Below are 26,419 nucleotides of genomic sequence, written 5' to 3' on the forward strand. Positions count from 1 at the left end.
TGAAGGCTTAAATATGTAACAGTAGCCTGCTATGACTGAGATATGTTTAAGAGTATATCTACTGATTCTACTCAGTAAAACAATGAAGACATAATGTATGGAAAAGAGAGCGCAGGGACCCGGCTTCCACTGTGGTCCAAACATGGAGACAGATCCACGGAAGACTCCTACGAATGCTTGTTCTTCATTTCCTCTAAAATAGACACTACATTCTAACAAGGAGAAACAGAGAAATATCTGTGAGGTATAAACAAAACTCATAAAAATATATATTTAGTAAATTAGAAAATTCAAAAAACCCTTTACCTGTCGATTGAAAGCTTTGGCCATGTCCATTATGCTTATTCCATACTGAAGAGAAAGAACATTATGTTAACATTCACTCGGAATTTGCTGCACATAATACATTGTCGTGGGGAACTTGTAGAAATACCTGATTCTTGATGCTGCAATCTGCTCCTTTTTCTGTAAGTAAGCGGACCAAGCGTTCATGACTATTCAATGTTGCAATCTGTAAATCAATGAAGATACGTGGAGAACGTCGCACTGAATCCTTAGATTACATTTATATCAAGGAATTAGTAACGAGAAGGAGTCAAATCATGTTAATAAAAGGAGGGTACTTTGTGAAGAGACAGATGTCTCTGATCTCCCAAACTGGCTCACTGCCCATATGTGTAATGGGGAGATCTACAGCCCAACAGGACAATCCTCTCACGATAATGCGGTGCTGGAGAACCCTTCACTCCAATGCCAGTCTAACTAAGACAGAATACACTACCATTGGATCTACTTAGAGGTTCCACAGAGTTTAGTAAATTTACCACCAATTGCCATTCACTGCATGAATCCAACAACCACTCTTAGGTACTGTGGTCACCTGGTGGTCTCAACAGCTTTGGACAGTTGTGACTCTAGATTGTATAAAGTTTATCCATCAAAATTGATTCTAGGGTAAAGTTAGTGGTCTCGTCACCATGCCAACCAAAGGAATGGTGCAATCAGCTGGAACATTCCATTGGTTACTATGGTGATAAGACCTATATATTCACTGCCTTACTCAACTGATGCTGCCTTTCTATAACTGAAAGGGTAGAAACCAGATCCCTATCTTGCTAGCATTCAGTGTATTAACATTAGTACTTTATAAATGACTGCATATGGGAATGCAAGGGAATGCAAAATAACCCCACACATTAAGAAAAAAACATATATTTTATTCTTTCTAATGTATTGGACCCCTAAAAACATTTACTGTTAAAACTGTATTATTTTTGTGATCAAACTGAAAGCTATAGATTCTTTGGCTTAACCCTAATGTGCAAAATACACTAAAACTGCACCAAAATAAACCTTAACATATACCTTGACAACCTACATTTTTCACTAATCGTTCCATTTCATTTTGTTTATTATATTAAATCCTAGAAATAATTATTGTAGATCTTTGCATTATGTGAACAAACGACACACATATGCATATTCTGTTAAAACGTTGCTGTACAGGTCTCCTTACATACTACATTTATTTTCCCTGCCATGTACATTTGGCTCTATAGCTATAAAGCATTCCTGAGCTAATGATATAGATTATGGTGCAGTTGTTTGCCAATGAAAAGAAAGAGGATACTGATATGACTGCATTTGTATGAGTGAAGCTCGGTTTAAATACCTGCGTGCCCAGGGGTATCGTAGATCTGGGACAGAGCTTAAAAAGTATTTAAGATTTAGTGCGGGGAGTCAGATTACTAGCAGGGATAGGAAATGTAGTACTCTGTATGACGCTTAACGAGTTTGTTTAACGAGCAGACTTTTACTCTAGAAATACGATTGTTCTGTCATTAGTAGGACAGGCTAAAGGCTGTAGAATCCATACCATCAAAGGTGTCTTCCCATCGCTATCCTTTGCGTTGACATTTGCCCCAGCTTTTATTAAGCATTGCGCAACATCGGGGTCTCCCGAGATGGCGGAAACTCTCATCAGCGGAGTCCATTCTGAACAATTATCTTTGACATCAACCTAATTTCACAAAAGCGAAAAGAAAAAAGCTAAGCATGGTTACCGAAAGATAACCTAATTTCCTTGGTATGGGGTAGCCAATCAGTATTTCTCCACTAGTTTACAAATTCCATTTTTCATGATCCTTGGGCTGGTCCTGGATAATCGGATCTGTAGTTTAATAAGAGTTGGAGAGCTTTAGATTGAAAAACCGTGATAAAGGTTTTTCTTCTTAGAATCGCAGTAATTAAATCTTTGGAATATTCAGCTGGGATGCTTTTATTTTGAGTCTTTACACCGCAGAATCAGAACATTACACCAAAGAATATATTGTGTTTTTAGAAGAAATACAATAACATTGCAAGTTTTACTTACGTGGGGTATTCTTCCTATGCCAAGCATGGGGACAGTACAAAGAACTGTAACTGTATTATTACCATGCAAAAAGTCTCTTAGATTAATATACCATATCATGTAGTTATTCCATAAATATATTTTTGCAATTAAAGGGTTGAAGAGCATGGTAATTAAATGACATTAAAGAAGATCATCGTGGGTAATATAATCATGAAGGCTTCAAGGTGTTGTTTTGCTTAATGAAAATTTTGAAAGAATGCTCTAGAATCTTAAACAAAACCGAAAGTTTTTCTTATGTTAAAACTACGGAAGACTTCTCAAATATTTTTAATGTACCACACTGCGGTAGGTAGGTAGTTATGCTTCAGAGTGAAGGAGCTCCACACTTACCAGCAAGTCGGATTTATGCCAATATCTTTTGGTTAATCTCTTGTATGAGGTTCATCGAGAGCTTGTTTGAGTGATACTGTTCATAGTCTTTATAACTTTACACACTCACCCCATAACACAGACCTCTGACCAATCACAATGCCTGTTCCTTTATTATTTAATTGTAATTAATGTTAAATAAATTTGTTCCTTCCAGATACAAGATAAGGAACTCATACGCATCTAGGTGTAAGACACTACTTGTTTTGCAATGTCAAATCTCGTGGCCCAACAAAGGTTACCAAACACAAAATGCATGTAGTGAGGAATAAGTGATTGTAAATATCCAACGGACACTCTTTCATGTGTATGAAGTGTATGTATAAAGGCACAGGGAAAATATATTGATACCTCACAGCCGTCAGTAATCATCCACTGAATTACTTTCAAATGACCTCCGTCAGCTGCCCAGTGCATGGCCCTGCACCCTCCTTTATCTCTGCTTTCCCAAGACCCGCCTTGTTTTCGTAGGTACTTTACAACATCCAGGTGCCCAGAGAAACACGCCAACATGAGACTGTGGGCACAAAGTCAACATTTAGATGGTCAGCCATTCATGTCTGGAGCAAAGGTATCATGCCCCATCCATTATACAAAGGTATCACACCCCTCCATTATACAAAGGTATCATACCCCTCCGTTATACAAAGGTATCACACCCCTCCGTTATACAAAGGTATCACACCCCTCCGTTATACAAAGGTATCACACCCCTCCGTTATACAAAGGTATCCCACCCCTCCGTTATACAAAGGTATCCCACCCCTCCGTTATACAAAGGTATCCCACCCCTCCGTTATACAAAGGTATCACACCCCTCTGTTTTACAACCTTTCAGTATACTGGAAATGATTGTATTAAAGCTCTTTTTAGTATTAACGCTTACATTTCTCTGACAGTGAAAAATTCCGTAACAATCAATCAGCCCCAGTTCTATTTCTGTGTGGTGTCTGTGTGGATATGTAGGCAGATGATGTATTTCATTGTAGCTGCGCCAAAATAACAAACAACCAAAGTGATGTATCTGAAAAGTCAAGATGAAGAAGAGCTCCTGCAGTTGCTTTACTTTGTTACCGCTTTCCACTACAGAAACTTTCTTATGTATAAAGAGAATATATTCCCAATCCACGCACCGAGCTGGTGCAACATACATTCAGGTGAATAGGACAGAGAACACGATCCAAGACCTCAATGTAGGACCTTTAAGACCTCATGGGGTTCTATGTAACTGCCGGTCAGTCGCCCCCATCTCAGTTACTGCTAATCGCTGTGATGTATCTTGTTACTAGGGACACAGTCTGGAAACGGAGAGTACGTAAAATATATGTTTTTCGTAAGAAAAATGTATTGTGCAGGAGACCAGAGCGTGTAGACCAGGCCACTCCACCAAACATAAGTTCTTTTAGCACTAGAGGTCAATCATTAAAAATCAGTGGGCAAGTCTTTGTGGACCTCATTAAGCTAATTGCAAACATATTATTTATTACATGGGGACGGAGAAGTACGAGTTTATCCTGGTAAGTATTAAGGGATGGATAGAAAGGTCTCTAAGGCCGGTACATGGAAATGAATGATGTATGCTGCACATTAAACCACCTTACGTCTGACTGATTAATGGTTTCCATTCTTATTTGGGGAAACCTGCTTAGAGGATCAATATGAAATGTATGTATGACGTCTCACAACTATGTCTCTTTAAAAAGGAGAGCAATGTTCCCTTTCTGAATACACGCTTGGCTCCAATTAAACCAGATAAGACCATTTATCAGAAAAGTTCCTTGTTTCTTTGTCTTTTACACTTACGATATGTTTGACTTACAGTTTTATGACTCCATTTAACGCTCGGCTTTATTTTTCAGCTGTATGACGTAGGGACGGGGAAAGGCCGTTTTTAAAGATCAGAATGCTCAGGAAGGCATACAGACGAGCCAAAAAGATGAAGAGCTTCGCTGCACCAAAAACAAAGATGTGCAGCAGTTTTCTCGTACGTAGAAAAAAAAAAAACCCTGAATCGACTTTTTACGCAGCCAGGAGATGAGAAGCCAGCAAACGCGGAGAGCAGTAATAAAGAAGACGTTATTTCAGCGGGGCTCTTTGTCACTTGGTTATGAAACACCTTATGGGGAATAGACTAGCAAGAAACATGACTAGGTATTAATGTGAAGCCATCTAAGTGAACACGCTGCATTCATCTTTGTATTTGTGCCACTAAATACTCCTGAGCACCTTCCTTTGCTAGTCTAAAAGTACAGACAAAATTACTTTGAAAGTTCCAATGTGTCTTTTATCCCAAAATCAATGACGGCACCTTCAGTGCCATTCATCATACAATGCAGCGCTGGGAATTAGTATATTATACGGGTACCAGGTATGTATACGTTATATTATTACATGGCTTTTACTTATAAACAACAGATTCCATAGAGCTGAACATCTTTGTAGTGGAGATGATCTCTACTTGAATTTAGTATTAAAATGGTTAAGCTGAATGTTTTGTCTACTGTAAGGAGGCAACACCAAACATGCGGTCTACCTCATTTAAGATGACGTGCATCTCTATGTTTAGGTTTGCAGCCATCTACCAAGGACGGTAAGGCTTCCAGCATTATTTTCTGGAAATAAAAGAAGAGAAGAGGCTACAAGAACAGTCATAACTAGCCGAGAAGATAACCAGATACACTTCCATGGACTTTTATTAGCGACTGTAACTTATCTGCTGCCAACAATGGTTTCTAAAGCCCACCTTGTTCGAGAAAAATAAAGGAAACACATGGTAAGATTCCCATGGTATGGTTTTCATCCTGGAATTAAATACCATAATTTAAACCCCCAAAACAAAACACTAGGTTTCTAATGATTCTCTTAATACTCCTGTATTGCATTACAGATTCATCTTTTTAACGGAAACACATAATATCTTTATCATTAGAATCCAAATGTGTGAATTTTGGGGGTAAAGACTGTAAAGGGGAATATCCTTCATTCTTTATTTCTAGTGTGAGATTAGATTGTACTGATTTGTACTTTTTTTTTTTTCTTTTAAACAATTCTTATTTTTTTTGCATAATATAATGTTTTCAGTTAACTGCATGTTAGTAATGTGTATGTGTTCTAGCTCTGTTATATTAGCCCAATCTACTAGACAAAGACCTGTATCATACTACGAGTCGTAAGTAATAGAATTGCTCAGTCTTAATCACCCAGCAGGACACCCTTGATTAAAAAACAAATTCTGCGGAGCAACGCATTTCATCAGCATTACCATAAAGCAACAGCTCAGTGTGGTATCTGAGCAAAGTCTGCCAACATATCACATGACTCACAACAATGGCGGCCTCCTGGTTTGCATATAAAAAAAGGGTTAATGGAACAAAATGAGATAAAACCAGATTTTTTTTACATAACTGTATACAGTGCTGTGTTTTACGCTGATGAAGATTTGTTTTTTTTCCCGATATGACTTGAGTTTGAAAGTTTGAGTAGAAGTGCGAAAATCCGATGTAGTTCTTCCCGTATTCTGAAAATACTATTTTGCTGGTAAACAGTATTGAAGTTTACGTTTAACAATTCAGAATTTTTCGGATAGAGAAATCTGATAGCTATGTATATAATATACATATCATTTTTATGGATGTAATATAACAGAAGTGATAGAATACATGCCGTATACATCCAGGAGAGAGCCAGTAACTGAGCCTCGAAGTGTCTTATACCAAATAGCAGTAAAATGTACAATGGTATGATTGCAACACGGAAAGTGACACATTCAATTTATAAATATTCGCCACTGGTTCTGCTACAGTAGTACGATCACATCCATCACATATGTAGAAAGGTTGGTAAGTATGTTTAGAATTAGCAATATTCTGCGAGCACACTTTTCTGCATTGTGTCTACAACATGATTGTGGAACCATAATGGGAGCCTCCAATGCCAAATACAGCCCTACCATCCAAGAATGCATGTATAAAGTACTTTATAAGGGTTTTAATATGCATTCATTCAACCCATCTTCTGCAATCCAAGGAGCTACGATACATAGGGAGGACTATGATGAATCACCCCGTGCATTTGCAAGGAAGACAAATCTTTATTTAGGGAGGACATTCGGAAACCATATGACGACTCAAGTGTCTCTTTAATAAATGTCTCTAAATTATCCCTCAAACTTCTTGGTGTCAGTATACTACGTATTATACTGGACGTTTAACATAATTGCGGTTGTAGGTTCCTCACCAGTTCTTCCCGCTTCCATCCTGCTGGTTTACATCTGCTCCATGATCTATCAGTATCTCGACAAGTCTAAATGATAAACAAATGAACAGTACATTAGAGAATTACAGCTAGCCTTGGTGCCGATTTAATAATAATGGTGTGGGCTGTAAACAGCTGTATTGGTTGCTGATTCTTAGTAGAACCAGCATGTGGATCAGTAACATTTTATTTTGATGGATGCTCCTGTGAGACACATATGTGCGTGATAATATTCTCACACTATAATTTAATTTTAAAGCGTCAGCATATATATGATCTTCAGGGTTTATGTATAATTAAATCCATTACTTGAACTACATTGGCTGCTGATACATAATATGGGACTCCTGGCTATCAGGCATGGCTTATAGACATAAATGGGCCATAAATGCCCAGTGCTTACTTAGTGCTCATAAGGTCTAAAGATTATACCTTATATAAGGTTACTGAATAACTTTAGATTGAAAACATTTGGCACTTCTGCTTAGGGCTCTTCTTCAGGCATTTTCCATAACAGTAGTCTCAACAGCTTGCAATCTAATGCAATTCAGCAAGCCTTTAAATTTATCTTTCCATGCCTAATGCGATAGATGGAAGATGGAATTTGTCATCATTTATTATGCATTTAGAACTTAAACTATACCAATGCTACACTTCTTCAAAGTGCATATCAGAGTATTAGAATGTATATTGTTCTGCCATGCCAAGAATGTATCACCAGGTGGGGTCATGGAAGCTGGGGGGATCGCTTCGTAAGAAACATACCAATAATAAATAATTGGCTAATAATAAAGTCGGTTGTAATTTGTTTGGTGTACATAAAGGTACATTAAGGGTAGCATATTCACAAGCGTGCAGCTGTTACCAATTATCTCTTCTCCTCTTGAAATTCCATGATGTCATTCAGAAGTTAATGTCTTCTATGATGGAGTGGCTTACTGTGCACAAGGCCACCAAAATCCACCCTTCTGTGTGGCTCTTCCGGAGCCGTGGCCGTGCAGATAGTCAGGGGGTCACTCATATATAACGTTCTGTGGGATTTCCCATCCAAACCTCCACAATGGAAGTAATAAGAACCAGCTGCCCCAATTAAAGTGCATTCCTCGCCCCCGCTACATACACTTATTAGTGGATTTCACCTGGTCTTAATCAGTACTGAAGTCTGGTATACGAGTACGTTCCTGCAATAAACCCCGACCCGCATTGCTGGATGACATTACAGCCTTGGATTTCAAAATGAAACAGAAAACTAAAGAAAAAAATACCTTAGGTATCCTTTCTGTGCAGCTACCATTAGGGGACTTAAACCAAATTTATCTGGGGTATCCGCCTTGACATGCCTGCAATGAAGAAAACATGTAATAATTAAGTACATGCAGATAATAAGTAATCCTCCCCAAACCGGGAAACCTCTGGCAATCCAGATGCTGTGGAGTAAAATGCCCATCATGCCAAGACACACACAGCGCTCGATTACCTTCTTTTTTTTAGTAAAGAACAGTTATTATTTTGTAAATTGCTGATCACTTTTGGTACTTAACCCTTTAAGCAGCAGTCATCCTGTGACACAAAGTGCAGACCAACTGGAATTCAAAATGTCAACCCACCAAACCCATTTCCGATTAACTTTAACCGGCAGAGCCTTTCTAATATGTTTTGTCATTTACTTTTTATGATCAGAATATTAAATCCAACTCAGTAGTATTTTCATGGTAAAGAAAGTACGGCAAACATGCAGCTTCCGCCAGCTGATGTCAGGATCAGCCACATGACGTAACGCGCTCGTAACCGCCGCCGAGAAACATTATTTTTTAAATCGGGCATTTCCACTATTTTTTAAGTTGTACCCTAAGCATTTCACCCATCCTATACATGGCCATGACGGCAGCTTTAATCTGGACCTACATACAGGGGACGGAGGAGACTGCTCCGTACTGCACTGTATGCTTCCAGCCAACATATACCGATGATGACATCCAAGAGAGACATACAGTCATAAATTAGGAGCAATTTACCATGAAATATAACAGCAGGCAGCATTTCCACAGGGTACTTGGAGGCTGATGATGGACAGACAGGGACCTAATACGCAGCGTGTCGTTCTCCCACGCTATGTAATTGAGAACAGTTTAACCTATTCAAGTAAAGAGGGTAGGCAGAGAGGTGTATATGTCCGGACATACATTTATACGCTGATTTGTTAAAGTAAAGATCATATGTATATGTTCATATGTATAAGACGAAAGTATAAAGGTGAGAGGGCTGGGGGAAGACATTTGTATTTGCACGTCTAATAAGCTGTTACAGGACAATTATGATTAAACCTCTGACCAAACGTCTGACTAAAACTATAGGGCCAGAGGTTTAGATGTAATGTATGGAAGTTTTACTTTACAGAGATGGTGGAAGATAAATGGAACAGCCTCCCAGCAGAAGTGGTGGAGGCTAATACAGTGAGGGAATGTAAGCATGCATGAAATAGGCAGATGGCTCCTGAATCTAAGATGAGACCAAGGACTAATCAGGGTCTACATTAGCATTTGATTTTCTAACCCCGTTTGAAGTATGCTGGTGACCTTGGGTTCATCATTCATGGTTACCGCTCGGTGAAGATGTTCTCCACTCATTGGCTCTCCTACAAAATAAAAGGTTGGATAAATAATTTAAGTCTTGACATGCCCATTTTCTCTTTAAATGGGGGTGTTTCCTGTGATGTCAGCAGGAATGTTCACTGACGTCATTAGGAATGCCCCCCGACAATTGGCAGGAACCACCAACATGATTAGGTAATTATATTTAGATACGCACAAGTAACAGCAAATTAACGATACTCACTTTGATATTTTAATATTTGTTATTATTACTACATAGAAATAACTTTACGTGGCTTTAGGTAATTTCATTTGTAATACTTTCCCGGAAAGCAATTGCTCTAGACATTCATATAACAATATCAGCACAAGCTCATACATAAAATATGTTTTAGGCATATAAAAGACATGGACAATGTGTTCATAAACAAACCTGCTGTCACGAACCGAGGACACAGGTTGATAAGGAGCCCAGGTGCAGGGGATACGAGGGGCTCTGTCTGTACCCCACGATGCATTATGGTCTGGGGTTGTTACAGACAGGCGCAGGAATAAACCACAGACAACAGATCTGGATTAAGAGTTGTATTGAATGCGGTGGTACAACAATATATACAAAGAGTCACTCGACTTGGCAGGAAGCCCACTTGCGGGGCACACGGCTGGAAGCCCACTTGCGGGGCACACGGCAGATAAGCCCACTTGCGGGGCACACGGCAGATAAGCCCACTTGCGGGGCACACGGCAGATAAGCCCACTTGCGGGGCACACGGCAGATAAGCCCACTTGCGGGGCACACGGCAGATAAGCCCACTTGCGGGGCACACGGCAGATAAGCCCACTTGCGGGGCACACGGCAGATAAGCCCACTTGCGGGGCACACGGCAGATAAGCCCACTTGCAGGGCACACGGCAGATAAGCCCACTTGCAGGGCACTCAACCAGGGTAGTCCGCTAGTGGGCAGTCATCCTGGGAGTCGCGATGCAGGGCACTCCTCTTGGGAGTCCACTTAGTGGGGCGCAGGCCGCAACTCAGGAACACGGCAGGTACTGGAACAAGGCAGGTACTGGAACAAGGCACATGGCAAATAAGCCCACTTGCGGGGCACACGGCTTGTAGCCCTCTTCCAGGGCACATGGCAGGTTGCCCACTTGCAGGGCACACGGCAGGTTGCCCACTTGCAGGGCACTCAACCAGGGTAGTCCGCTAGTGGGCAGTCATCCTGGGAGTCGCGATGCAGGGCACTCCTATTGGGAGTCCACTTAGTGGGGCGCAGGCCGCAACTCAGGAACACGGCAGGTACTGGAACAAGGCAGGTACTGGAACAAGGCACATGGCAGATAAGCCCACTTGCGGGGCACACGGCTTGTAGCCCTCTTCCAGGGCACATGGCAGGTTGCCCACTTGCAGGGCACACGGCAGGTTGCCCACTTGCAGGGCACTCAACCAGGGTAGTCCACTAGTGGGCAGTCATCCTGGGAGTCGCGATGCAGGGCACTCCTATTGGGAGTCCACTTAGTGGGGCGCTGGCCGCAACTCAGGAACACGGCAGGTACTGGAACACGGCAGGTACTGGAACACGGCAGGTACTGGAACACGGCAGGTACTGGAACACGGCAGGTACTGGAACACGGCAGGTACTGGAACACGGCAGGTACTGGAACACGGCAGGTACTGGAACACGGCAGGTACTGGAACACGGCAGGAACCAAACAGGTAGTCCTCCAACTTCAATGTCAAGGCCCAGACTGCAGGGCTGGGCAGGTTTATCAAGGCTGACTTGATCAGGTAAGCCACTGCAGCTGGGCCTGATAATTGGTCTGAGAGGTCCTGAATGGCCAGGGCGGCCACTAGTGGTCGGCAAATGAAAATGGAAAAACAAAGTTTGAACAAGTCCAGCTAGCGCATGGTGAAACGTGACACCTGCTTATAAAGCACTTCAGCCAAATGCTAAAGTCAAACTGCTCCTGAAAACGATTTATGGGGTCTGATTCTCTATGAATTATAAAATAACAGCAATTGTAAGCCGTGCAAACAATTACAATTAATATTGGTTTTTAATACATTTATTTATTCCACGATAAGTGCCTCGTTTATAACAAAAATCGCAATGAAACGCTTTAAAGAAACATAGAGAAAGGAAAATAAGTGAAATAAGGAAAAGCCATAATCTAGATTTTTTTTCTATTTGATACCAATAGAAAACTTTGTTGTAAATGGTTCTTTTTTTATTTCTGTAGGATTTGTTTGTGCTATACAAACGTACTGTAAAACATATTCTTTGACTCACTGAAACATCATCTTTCCAAAAAGACACTAATATATCGCACTTAAATAGATTTGTAGCTTAGGGGAAAAAAAACAGATAAAGTGGAATGAAAGGGGATTTAGATCGTTCACAAGATGGAATTCTAGAACCCAGGAGCTCAGACACAATACCTTTTCAAGCGCTGCAGCCGACTGCCTAAGTGCTGCGTCGGTAAGATTAAACTGCATAGGAATATACTTTCGGCACTAAAATGCTGTAATGTGTTTTATCACAGTTCTGTAATGCAGTTTTCACATCAAATCCCGCAAGAATTTTAAGGGAAACAAAGCGTGTCATTTAACAAATTACTCTGAAGTCAGCACTTATGTACTTTAGAACTAGTCACACATTTCGAAAAAAAACACGAGGCTGGGTTCCATTCGAGCCAAAATTCATGGACAAATATTTAATCTGCTCAATTATACTAATGCACTAAAGAGAACCCCTTATAGAGAATAATGACATTCCAGCAACCAATCTATTACTTTTTGTCTATATGTGATTTGTAACACATTAACTGCAAAAAGTATTTGCTCTCTTTCCAGTTTCTTCTATTTTTGCATATTTGTCACACTTAAATGTTTCAGGTCATCAAATGTATTTTATTATTAGACAAAGATACCCAGAGCAAACACAAAACGCAGGGTTTTTTTTATGTATAGAAGGAGAAAAGCTATGCAACCCTACCTGGCCCTATGTAAAAAAGAAATTGTCCCCTTAGTTACTAAATCAACCAATTAGCGGTGAGCATACCTGGGAACTCTCCAGTTTTGACCCGGAGATTGCCGGGTGAAGCACAGCTTCTCTGGGTCAAGACCTGAATCCTCTGGGTCGCAGGAGCGGGGTCTTGACACGCCCTGCTGCCCGCCCAATTTTCCCTTTAAATGGGAACGCCCACTGACATCAGTCCTGGCCACGTCCCGCAAGGGAAGGTTCCGGGTAGCCGGAGCCCAGAAGTTCCAAGGTATGGCGATGAGAGCCGTTATCCACAAATGGAGAAAACTTGGAACAGTGATGGACCTTCCCAGCCGCCGGGCTTACCAAAGCTTGACTCATCCAGGAGGTCACCAAAGAACCCAGACTAACATGTAAGGAACTGCAGGCCTCACTTGCCTCAATTAAGGTCAGTGTTCGCAGTTCCACAATAAGATGGAGACTGCTGACCAAAAAGAACACAATAGCTCATCTCATCATGTTTTGCCAAAAAACACCTTGATGACTCCTTTTGGGATAATATTCTGTGGACTGATGAGTCAAAAGTGGAACTTTTTTGGAAAAACATGGATTCCATTACAGGTTTTGGAGGCCGAGTCAAAGTCCTGACTTCAATCCTTAAAAAGGCAGCTCGTACTCAAAAACCCAACAATCTGTCAAGAAGAGCCGCTAAGATTAATCCACAACGATGTAAAAGACTCATTGCCGTCTGATTGCAGTTGTCGCCGCCAAGGGTGGCACAACCAGTTAGGTTTAGGGGGAAATTACTTTTTCACATGAGTGATATACGTTTTGATTAACTCTTTACCTTTAATAAATCAAATGATGATTTAAAGGCTGCATTTTGTGGTTACTCGTCTTCCCTTATATTAAGATTAGTGGGATGATCTGCCGTATTTAAATGCGAGAAATAAACAAAAAAAAATGTGGGAAGAGGAAAATACTTTTTCACAGCATTTTCAGACAAATAAACCTCAGTTCTGTCATTTCCACCAAAGGCGACACCGACAAACGTTTAAACTTTTCTTTTTTTTTTTTAGTTTCTATGGGGACAACCTATCAGTGTCTGCTTTTGTGTCACATGACAATCAAGTGCTCCCAGCAAAAAGAAGCATAATTAAAGAAATATTTCTGGGGTGGGTTATGGCATTAAACAGTACTAGTAGGAATTAAATTTCCAAAGTTGCTTTTGGTTGGAGAAGTATTAAATTCAGCAGAGTAGGTGGAACAGCATCTTTAGTATTACGTGCTGACGTGTCCCCCCCATATTTTGCATGTCATATGAATAAGATGATACTGAGATTGAGATCGTTGAGCCCCCTGCATTGTACTGTTTCCATCCAGCTTCCATTAAGTCGGTGTAGCCATACTGAAGATGTTGTGTGTGGATTGCGTGTATTGGTAGACCACGGAAGCATCATGTGTAATGGTACATCTCCGCATTCTCATCTCGTACCTTACCAACAGAGATAACCAGCAACAAGCTTTGTGGCGAGCATTCCACGGAGTGTCCCCGGAGTGCCAATGACTTCCACGACTCTCTGCTTCCCAACAGTAATGATGATGAATATCCGTGGAGAATAAAATGATGGTTCCCTTCTGCATCACAACAAAGCTCCCATGGATACCACAATAGAGGGTCTACATCATGAAGGAAGCTGTGATATCACGTATATAACACACATATATACATTTTATGCACAAAAATTGTAAGGTATACGACATCATACATAAGCTTGATATATGTAGGACTCCTGATTCAAAAGAACATCAGCATCTTTCTCTTCGGGGTCTGAGGAATGTCTAGGAAACTTTCTGCCTCCCAAAAGGTGTTGTTATACATGGAATGATCAATAAATATTGCATTATTTCTTTGTAGTTTGTTCTGTAGTTATTGCCAAGGGCATAAAAAAAATTCTGCATATTTCTGCTCCTCTGCTATGGACTGTTATTTATTTCTTTACAACCATAATTCAGTTTAGCGACTTCTTAAATTAATTACAATAATCAAACTGTCCACAATGATTCAGAACCAATCTAGGATGTAAATACCAGGAATACAATTGTTCCCAAAAAGAAATTATGAAAAATCCAATAATTTGTTTATCATCTAATTAATGGATCCACTTACAAGAAAAGTCATGTAATCTAATTTAATGCTGAAAATAAAACTAATAAAGTAAACAGTTGGATTATATTGATTAAAAAAAGTGGTTTTGAAGGCAGTGTAAATTACATCACTTGGTCGTCTTTTTATTTACAAGATAAGCATAATTTTAACAGTTCTGCCTTGTGATAATGGAATAACATTTAATGTGATATATGACTTTTCTTATAATAACAGCATTTGAGTGCAGAAATAGCGTGATGTGAAGTCTAAAAATAGGTTTTATAAGGGGTGTAAACTAGCAGCTGAGAGCTTTCAAAAGAGCCGCCATCATGAAATCGGTAGTTAAACCTCCACAAATTCCCAGATTAACCCAGATTAGCATAGCTTTCAGTGACTCCAACGTGGACAATTGTCTTCACTGCGACCCGGTGGCAACCAGCTAGCTAACTGTTCCTAAACAGATTGGCTGAACCATGTAGCTCCATGAAAATTATACAACAAACCTAGCCTGATGAGAACTGCCAACAAATGGTGCCAGATACTGACAAATCCAAGAGGATTTCAGCAAACATACTATAATTTATATTACTGCTGGTTCTCATTCACAATTATCAACTCAGAGTTTAAAGAACAGACCCAGACATGACCAGATTCAGCGGGTGTGAGATCCACACCTCCAGGAACCACTATCTTGTCAGGTTTACTATCAAAATCAAGTTGATCAATATCTCAAGTTATTGAGCACATGGCTACATCTAGGAGGCCAAAAACACATCTCAAAGCTGTTGATTAACAACATCTATGATTTTGAATTAAGATTCAACATCAACTAGAACTCAACCTCTTGGTTCCCAAGACTCAACAAATCCCAAAATGTCACAAAAGTGAAGTAAGGACGGCCACCAAAATTTATCTTTTGTACTCATCTAATTCATCTGTATGGGACTATTTCTTTGTGGATCCTCAAAACAAATAAACCTACATGACAAACGTATGTCTGGCTCACAAATTTTACAATATTTAATATCACATTGGCCAAGGTTTCCCCAACAATAGATATACCGAGTGTGTTTGTCAAGTTTTCAGGTAGTGTTGCTACTGAAACAGCAAAACCGTGCAATGCTGTGCGAGGCTGCAGGGAACCAACATCATTCCAACACCAAATGGACCTTTAGCTACCAACAGGACCCACTTCTCATGTTTTATTCCTGCGTTTAACTATCACACATTGCGATATTGGAACTCTGAGATAACAGCTGAGATGACGGCTTTTATAAGATAGGAATATTTGTATTGGCTGTTTTAGGATTACTGTCCAGAAGGTCTATATAGCTTACTTGACCTGGAATCTGAAAACAAATAATGGAAATCCCAGCCACAAATACACAAACATTGACAGTGTAATTGCATTTCTCAGTTTCACAGCCTGGAACTGACCCCACAGATTACATATATTACTGTTTTTATTGCAGCTTTATCCCTGGCTGAACTAATTATATATATATATATACATACATATATATATATATATATATATATATATATATATATATATATATATATATAAGACGGGATCAAATGTTTGTTTCAAAAAGAAAAAAAGATAGATTAAACTTGTGCAATTTTTGTTGGCATTTGTCATTTTTCTCTAATGTTGCTGTTCAGTATACTATACAAGCCCATATAATTATGATTACAGTAATAGAAACACAGACACAAAGAAACATAGGAACATAGAATGAGATGTTTAAGAATCTTTTAAATTGTAAACTCATTTGAACAGGGCCCTCCTAATGCTTATTGTTTGTTTCTCTAAGTCCGTATAAATATTAATAACCATTTTGACAATCTGGGCTGCTTACATTTTCTATATAAAATGTAGCTTAGCATTGAATAAAACTTGGTTTTACCTGATGTTGTTCAAATATTAATAATAATAATACCTCCATTATCTGCGGACCTTGAGGCGGCCATTGTTGTCAGTCATGTGATAATTTGGTTGACCTTCAGGGCTGGCCCGACAATGGAGCCGAGTGGGGCAACCGCTCCAGGCCCTAGCCCTTTTTTTTTTTTTTTTTTTTTTAAAGCCGAGAAGAGAGAGAGAGAGGGGCGCCGAGTGGACTCCGAGCCCAGGAGTCAGGGGGAGTCAGAACTAGGCATCGACTGGCCATCTGGCACACTGGGCATATGCTGGTCAAAAGAGCTACATACTCATATGATCTGCTGCTGCAGCGTCACATCAGGTGCTACAGTATGTGGCCAGGGCTGAATATACCCAGCCAAACGCTCCATGAGCATAACAACGTAACGCAGGGCCTCTCTTATCAGCCATCAGCTGCGCTTACCCCGTTTCATGGCCACCAGCCTTAAAGTGCCAGCCTTGTCATCATCCATAGCCCTGCCGTGGTCAGAACACATAGCCGTGACAAACATGCAGCCATCTGAAAACACTATATTAAATAATAGCAATAGCCAGCAATAATATATCCCTGAGAAAGGAGAGGAGGGCGGCTGAGGAGCAGGAAGTTAATAAGCAGTTTTGCTACCTTTGTGCTTCCTTGGGGTAAAATAGTCCTTTACTCATAAATTAAACAGACCCCCCCAAAAAACCCAAAACATAGGTAGTTTGACAAATGTGTTATGCTAAAAGCTGGGAAGGTGACAGTTTACCATTAATGGATTACCCAGCGAGTAAACTCTTGTTCGTTCAACAGGAATGCCTTCCACGATTAAATACACCATGCTCCCATTTCCTCAGTTTTGCAGTCATAAGACTTTGATAAATGGTCCAGACAGTATCAGATTTGTCCAACTGCTTCTATGCCGGCCTTAACAAATAGCCTCTTAATCTTTATGACACAAGCTAATTGAGAACAGTATGTTAAAATTTGGTATGTTCCTCTTGTACTCAGGCAGTTGCAACCCTCTATATATAATACTACACCTTTCTTTACATCGGGACTAACGCATAATACTTACTTGTGGTTGATACTGCAACTATAGGGCTGTATTCATATTCACCATTACAACCCGTAACCTTCAGCCTAAAGCGGTACTGGGTACTGGGCTCCAGGCCTTCAACAACGTGCTGCCGGGAATAGCCCCTAAAAAGGACAACACAATGAAAGATCAGTATAATGAGATGGACAGAGACTCGTTCGCAGTTTTTTGGTAGAAAGAGAAAAGACATGATTTCTACTTCTTGTGTATTCATGGAAATAACTCGTTCAATCATTTTCACAAAAAAGTGTCTTGAAGGAAAAACATGTGTATCACTATTTCCTAATTAAAATCCACCTGAATTGTTAATGGTTTGCAGCTTGCCTTTAGGTAAATACCATGATGAAATATTTACAAAGCTGACAACGGCTTTGTGTTGCTAAAGACGGAGAAAAAAAAATAAATCGTTGGTCCTGTTTGGAGATTCATCATCTTTAATAAAAAATTAGTTTTGGTACAATGGCCCGCGCGTTTTTACCAAGCACTGAAACCTGGAATATATAAATCACGCGGTCTCGGGATTAACTATCTAATTCTGCCACCTAGTGGGGTGAATTCACTCTGTGTCAACACAACGTGTATTTTCTGGAGAATAAGCCAGTTACAAAAGATGACACTGCAGTGATGAAGCAAAAAGAATATTAATTTTTATATGACAAAAAACCTAAGTTTGGCAACAGACCTAGTTTGGCAGTATATCACTGGCGGAATAACCCAATATCACACGGATTCTTGTAGAAATACAGTATATTAGATGTGATGTCTACCAGGGTCATTTGAAGTTCATAAGGATGAGATTTGTCAAGAAAATGATGATTAAGCACGGCTGTTTATTACAGTCTTAGCAGGTGTAGGAACATGGAAGTGTTCACTGTAATATTGTATCAAGGTGAATAACAGGAGGAAATGCACCGATCTCCACAGCCCCATCACTGAGGAGGAGCTCGTCAACTCAAAGTAAACGGGAGAAGGGCTTCAGGATGGAATGTGGGCAGGTTACGTGGGGGTTAAATGGGGCAATTTGGGGTGTCAAGCCTAGGATAGCGCACTTCATAGATACATCAGTTCACGGCAAGCATATCTCAGTTAGCATCGTCGCTTGATAAACAGATCACTTAATGTATGTTAGTGAGTCCTTCCATCTAACACATGAACACATACAGATCAGTCAGTAGAGGAATAGGTTAAATCCTCCTGTTGGTTGGTATCTGTTCAGCGCGTTCCTTTTAGAAAATACAGTCATGGGCAGGAGTACATCATCATCCGGACTCCGTGGGGTTCTTCTAACAAGACAATAGGACACATCAGTCATTGAATGTTGTTGGGGAGACTTGCTGTTAAGGAGCATTAATGGAAAATTGGTGAAGGTGGTCACAGCCATCTCTTTATTAGGACACATTTATGCATTAACAATGTTATCCTTTACATTTTAGAGGTTATATGTGGCTGAGAGCTGGGGGGGGCAATATGGGAAACTGTCAATTGGCATATTTTATGTTTTTGATAATTGCCCAAAAGAATAACTAACCAAACCCCAGAACAATTGGTGCCCTGCATTTACAGGCTGCCTGTGGATAACCTCTTGCAATACTGAGATTACAAGGATGTACTTACCTTTCCCTTAACACCCTATAAATGCGTAAATTGTAGCCCACATAGCCATACATCTTTGGCATTTTATCCTCCTACTATCTGCCTATATTTAATTAATGGTTTATTGTTTTTAGATGTTTATATGTTAACACAGCAAGGGACTTTAAACATGATACAACAACTTTAAACATGGCATATGGCCATCCTGAATCCTGAGACCAAGGACTGATTAATCGTAAAAAGTGCTAAAAGAAAATTATAAATTGGCTGCTCTTGGAACTAAACATTACTACCAATTAGCTGGATTAAACAGTCATTTTAGTAAACATGGTTCTATTATACATAATCCCTTTCATAGTCTCTTAATTTACTCTCTAAAATCCTCCAGATTGCTGGTCTGCCATCAAGAAAAGCTAATTTCATATATTATTCAGTATGTTAGGGTTATGACCCAATGGATGTGATTCCTGTGGAACTGCTATCTACTTTGAATTAGATGCACAATTACTGCAGAAAAGGCCACAGAAGGCAGCCTACATTCCCAAAGCCAAGAATACAAGCTTTTAAAGGAAAAGTCAAAAACATTCACTTTTTTCTCCTAATGTATTTCATTAAATGAATGTTCCTCCGCTTATTCATGCATAATGCTTACACAAAAAAACACTAAGGTGCCTATGCCCCTCTCAACACCGGAGCCCGTGTGATGGGGGTTCACATGAACACTTCTGTCCTCCATGTTGAATCTCATCGGTGATCATCGTTTCATAAAATGGTTATGTTGTTTTTATGACTCTACATGCACTGGAGCATCATGGGGGAGAAGCCCCAGTATTGGCTTGGCAAGTGGAAAAAACAAAGTCTAATATATGATGGAACCATTAGAACATGGATGTAAACCCGGAAAAAAATTCCATACATTACAGGGAAGTTCCAGTACAGCCTCACCATGAAGAATGTATATTAAAGTACTTTGTAAGTATTCTTGAAAATGATTTTCTTAATAAAATGACTTTTAGAAGCTACAGCTCCAGAGGTACAGTGCAATGCCTTGTCCGTGGTCCAACATTTCGGTCCACTGTTTGGCCGCTTGGGGCTGCCAGTAAGTGACAGGAAAGTGCTCCCATTAAAATCAAAGGGAATGTTTCCCAACGGGGGGTCTCATTAGCAGTCTTCCCTAATTAAGCTCTGGAGTGGACTGGCGGTAAGTACCGTATTTGCTCGATTATAAGACGCAAATGCTCTGAAAAATACCCCTCGTCTTATAATCGGGGTCGTCTTATAATCAGACCTCAAATAGGTCTGACTATGAGACGACTAAGATCCAGACCCCCCGCAGCTGCAGGGGACCTGGATCCTCTCTGGAGCACCGGTGCGGGGAACTCTGATCTCTGACAGTCAGGGAAGGTCTGCGCGATGGACGCAGACAACCCCCGCTGCTAGCCACGCCTCCTTCCAGCTGCAGCGTAAGTGCGTGGGATCTACACGCTGCCCCAGCTACATGACAGGGAAGTCAGAAGTACCGGTAAGTTTGGGGGGCGGGGGGAGTGTTAAATGGGGGGCATAAGGCATTTCTGGAGGCAGAGTGCTCTGTGAAATGCCTTTTAACCCCCTTAATGCCACTCTGCCTCCAGAAATGCCTTTTTAACCCTCTATACGCCACTCTGCCTCCTGAATGCCTTAAACCTCCCTATATGCCACTCTTCCCCATAATATGCCTTTTAACCCTCTAAATGCCAGAGTGGCATTTAGGGGCATAAGGCATTTCTGGAGGCAGAGTGGCACATAGGGGGTCAAAAGGCATATCATGGGGCACAGTGGCATATAGGGTTAAAAGGCATATCATGGGGCACAGTGGCATATAGGGTTAAAAGGCATATCATGGGGCACAGTGGCATATAGGGGGTATAAGGCATTTCTGGGGCAGATGTGCATAACTGGGGGGCAGGTTGGAAAATAGAAGGAAATAAAACCAAAATATTTTTCTCAATCATAGCGTTTATTAAAAAAAAATAGTTTAGATGAATTAACATTTACTGGTAAAACTTTTTTCCTATAGGGTCGTCTTATATTCAGGCTAAATTAATATTCAGATTTGGGGGGTCGTCTTATAATCATGGTCGTCTTATAATCGAGCAAGTACGGTATATCATGTAGAAGGAAATGTTTTCACGAGGACACATCTCCTGCATGGCAAATAGCTTGGGGAATCATTCTGCAGAATCCCTCTGGCATAAATCACCTGATGGGAAGCTCAAGGAGCAGTATGTAGTTGGAATTTAACAATGGCAGTCCCACATTTATCAAGGATCTATGGGCGGGTAGAACCAGGTAGATGCTGTCATCTTCTAGTTATATCATTACATTAAATACGTCTTTGGAAATTCTCTGAATTTTTCCTGTTTTGTATTTTCTTTCATTCTTTTACTAACATTAGTAGTTTGACACAGAGGTCAACATTTCCGATGACCATTGCAGGACCATATTGACCATATTCTTTGAAACGGAATACTTACGAATAAATAGTGCCATAAGCACGAGTTTTCACATCTTCTTCTTCAATGGAGAACTTGAGCCATTGGCTGGACGGACCTTTGCGCTGGAGAGCTTGGTGAATGTCCCAGTACAGCTCTATGCTATGATGAGTCACTTTCCCCACAACGGGTGGATCTGGTTTCAGAGTAACACCTTGACCTGAAAAATATTGTATAGCATTGTATGAAAAAAAAGAAAGGAATAACAGTCTGAAGACTGGATTGCCAGATAAAGACAAGAGAAATGGGAATTGCTAATGTTCAGTAATTAGTTTGGTTATCCTTACATAATGTCAGGTCTTGCATTTGTCTGAAATAATTAAAAAGTGTATATTGATTTATATAGGTTTAACTGAAGAGCATAAATTAGCATTTATAAGCCTCTGACAGCTAATTACATTAGGAGATCATGAAGTTTTAGTAGAGCAGTGAATCAACCCGGCCGCGTATGAAGAATACCAAATACAGCGAGAGATATGATTGTTAAGGGACCCAAGTCAGTAGTGGAATTGTGCTGACATTTTGTAGTTCAAGAGAACATGGCCAGGCCGTCCCATATAGTTATTATAAAGGCATTGGAAAATGAAGTATTCATGTCGTCCGTGCAGCAACAGAAAGCACTCATTAGTAAAACTAATTCTATCATTTGAAATAATGTGCTTACTTTGCAGCTGTTTTCTGCAGTGCACCATACCTTCCAAATGTCCGTTTTCAGGAGGGACAATCTCTCTTTGTAACCCCAATCCCTCTGTGTGTCTTCCTCACTAAGACATGGTTACATGGAACCTGACTGGCCCACACAGTGCCCACACCTCAACCCGTGGACGCCCGACACCCCTAGAGTGTTTCTGAAGTTAGGCACTGATGTTGGATGAGACGGCTCGGCTCACAATCTCACGATATGGCCACCATAAGCCTAGAGTACATTGTCGCATGAGAGGAGGAGAGAGGGGGGGGGGGCGAGTGAGAGAGGGGGGGCGAGCAAGAGAGAGAGGGAGAGAGAAGGAGAAAGGGGGGGAGAGAGAGAGAGAGAGAGAGAGAGAGAGAGGGAGAGGGAGAGGGAGAGAGAGAGAGAGAGCGCATTGCATCATTTCCAAGCACTGTAGGTCAAACGTTTTGACTGTCTATATAAAGGAGATATAGAATGATATAAGGGTAAATCAGATTGCTCAAACCACTCTGATCTGCCACCAAATTCATGTCTGGAAGTCATAGTGAGCGCAATGCGTTATTTCCAAACACTGCAGGTAAAAAGAATGAAACTGTATATAAAGGAGAAATAAAATGTTACAGTATTTAGATCCATTGAGAATATGCCTTTTTGAAAGCTACCGATTAGCTATTCTTAATTACTTACTATTGATGTATACACAGTGTTTAATGTAACAAATGAAATTTAACAGCTATACTTTGTTTCTACAGCTTTTTAAAACAACGGACAACTTTACGATAACCGCTTATTAGAAGCATTCTCTCCGATTTCCTACCGTAAATTAATAAAACCCCGATTAAAATGGAACCGCTAGCATTTTGTGATGGTCTTTTTTTGGCGACGCATTTAGCTGAATTCTACAAAACCGAAATATCCGACGATACATATTGCTAGCTCGTGAGAACTAAAGAACAATATGGTATGCTAATAGTACATTTCTCCGTAATAATAAGTCCCTCCAGGGTATTGAAATATTCATATTTGTATTTTTTTTTTTTACTCCCCGCACACAAGCTAGAAATGAATTACAAAAAGAGTGAAGTGTGGAAACTGTACCAATTACGGTGCTGAATGGCAGTATCAGAGTTAAAGTTATATCGGCGTAGACGACACATAATCATTAATAAAGGTGACGATGCATTGTTTCTTATTACTACAAGTCAAGAAAATTCCACTGATCCAATGTATGTAGAGTTTTCTAAGCGTTATTATGCACTTATAATGCGGTTATTGGCATAAAAAAGGGGAAATATTTATATTTATATTGTGGATATATGTGATCACTCCTACAGACTACCCGTATTGGAAGAGCTACTGAACTGTGCGGGGACAAAGAAAATGTATTTTCATACACAATGAAATGACGCTTGGCAAGGGCAGTAATACACCCGCCTGCGTTAATAGAAGGAACATGTGAAATAGTAGAAAACTGGCAAAATAATAGGCACACCATTACAGTAGAAAAACAGAAGCAAGAGGTCTAATTATAACAATTTTCAGCAGCTTTTTTTATTTTTAGCTGTTTTTATCACTTGACCTAGAAAATTTTGGTTCGACATGTTCTGGGGCATTTTTATTTTCATGGCTTTAAACTACGCCCTCCGTGTTCCAGTTTATATAATATGGTTTGTTATCCGTTCTGGCTGCATTCATGAGGTAAAAAAATGTACTGGCCATGATTCAGCTGAAATCAGAACATATCAAATATATCACTGTTTTTCATCTCATTTTTCCATCGTATGATAATAGTCATAACCCAGCACTGCAGGTCCCTGACCTTAATTCTCAGTGTCACACACCATTTATGCCACCGAAAATACGGCCTCTACTCATTGTCCTCTTCATTGGTTGATCTGTGGCACGCTTGTAGACAATTGTAGGCATGACAGGAGAGTTTGTAGGAGAGTTGTGGTGTGAACTTGCTCACTTCATGACTCATAATAATATAATAATAATATAATACATAGCTCAAAAGGTGAGATGATTCAAGAAATCTCACTTAACCAAATTCTTCTTGCACCAAAAACTCCCCTGGGTTGGACCTTCATGGTGTATGAATGGACCTCATGTTGGTGGGTTGAAACCAACTCCTGCTTTAGTGAATAAATCCAGATATATCCAGCTGCAGGGGGATGGTAAGAACTTTGGAGATATTTGAAGATTTCCATTTTAAAGAATCTACTACATCATCAAAGAAAAAAGGCCCCTTAAGCCAGGGCTCAACAACACCGGGCACTGGGTCATCATGGCAACTAGGAACTGCATCCTAGCACTTTCCCCAGCTGGACACATAAACCAGCCTTTTCTTCCTATGTTCTGCCGCACGACATGATGGGTGACATGATGTTGCAGTAATAATGTGGTGGCTCCCACATATTGTAGCTGGCTCCGGCTTGTGCAGAGAATTTATCAAGACCTGCCCAAAATCTTAAACCTGATATATATTTTTTTTAAAGAATGGTATTTGCTCAATTGCTGTGCTTTAAAAAAAGGGTTATTAAACGTTCAAGGTCAGTGGCAAAGTTCTAACATTTTCAAACATTTCAGCACGCTGTTAAGTAACAGTTTGGGATCACTTAACAAAATATATCATTAAATCAAAACCAGAAAACGAGGTTTTAAAAGACATCATTGAGAGGCCTCATATGTAAGCAAACTAATTTATTGGTACCACATTTTTATACTTATATACAGGCTCGTACTTTTGCAAACACAACGTAATGTTCTACCCAACTGTCCCACGCACTGTTAAGCAGTGGGTAGCACAGAGATTTTGCTTTGTTCCTTTGTCCAAAACTATGCAACCAGAACTTCGGTGTGAAAGGAATTGTTGTAATAGGCATCACACTAAATGTATACACATGAGGGAGCATACATGTGTTATTTTTGTTGTTCTCTCTGTACGGTGCCTAAAATGTACAGGTGTTAGATGCAACACTCCATATAATTGCATGCTAAGGAGGTCTTTTTTGTATAAAATTACTTTTTCAGTTATTTGTTATTGCACAATTAAAAGTGCTGTTATCTGAGCAGATGTCATTTTATTCTTTCGTCTGAAAGTTTAATCACATAAAAACAACACAGAAATGTTTAAGAAGCTTTTTTTCAATTTCCACGGCAACCTATAAGTGCTCATTTCTGTCTCATGTGGCAACCGTACCTAGCAAAAAAACCTATGTTCAGCCCTGTGTGCGGTTTATTCCAGGTTGGATTTGGCAAAAATTACAAATGGGGCAAAAACCCACTTTATTAAATGTTGGTTTTGGGGATTCAATAGTACTAGGAAAATCTAGGCTGGGTGAATTTCATGTTTTTCCCACTCTTTCTCACTGTCTCCCTGACCTTCTCCGCCGACCACTTGCGTGTCCCTGTCTTCTTTCAAACAGCTCAAGTTCTTGTTTTGGTTCTTCTTGTTCTTCTGTCTTCTTTCTTTGTCCACTTGTTCCCATGTCTTCTTTTGTGGAGAAAGAGAGGTGCACAAGTGCTTATCGATTAAATGTCTCACAAGTCACCTACAACTCCCTGTTGATGACCCAATAAGCCAAGTGGTCCTATAGTAAATAATATATCTTGAGTTTATCCATCAGCAGTAGGCTGTCTACTGAGTCGGACTGGTTCTGGGTTGACACAGACAGTGTCAACGTTGTTACACGAGCAAGGTTTGAATGCCTGAAGCAGAAGTCCTTGCATTCCCTTCCTGTGGTGTCAGGGCCTCCTTTTGGGGCCTCAGTTGTTTTCTTAATTTTACACGAATTTTGATACTTAATCCTAATACATAAGGTGTTTTCAAAGGAAAACCTTAATAGTCCTCAAAAAATGA

At 40.2% G+C, this 26,419-nt stretch overlaps 1 protein-coding gene across 1 annotated transcript; it reads right to left on the reverse strand.

Annotated features, from left to right (window-relative positions):
* Positions 1 to 167: 167 nt before the first annotated feature.
* On the reverse strand, positions 168 to 26,048 carry LOC149299050 (fibronectin type 3 and ankyrin repeat domains 1 protein-like). The gene is made up of 12 exons (XM_089486843.1): positions 25,942 to 26,048; positions 25,292 to 25,446; positions 21,870 to 22,047; positions 17,743 to 17,867; positions 9,593 to 9,674; positions 8,305 to 8,379; positions 7,022 to 7,087; positions 3,137 to 3,302; positions 1,877 to 2,020; positions 434 to 511; positions 307 to 351; positions 168 to 212 (listed from the first exon to the last, which is right to left on the reverse strand). Exons 1-12 carry the CDS (start codon positions 26,046 to 26,048, stop codon positions 168 to 170), a joined length of 1,266 nt encoding a protein of 421 aa, XP_089342969.1.
* Positions 26,049 to 26,419: the final 371 nt, after the last annotated feature.

Source organism: Sceloporus occidentalis, unplaced genomic scaffold (genome assembly GCF_023333645.1).
Source record: "Sceloporus occidentalis isolate IW3139 unplaced genomic scaffold, rSceOcc1.0.p SCAF_30, whole genome shotgun sequence".
Taxonomy (NCBI): Eukaryota; Metazoa; Chordata; class Lepidosauria; order Squamata; family Phrynosomatidae; genus Sceloporus; species Sceloporus occidentalis.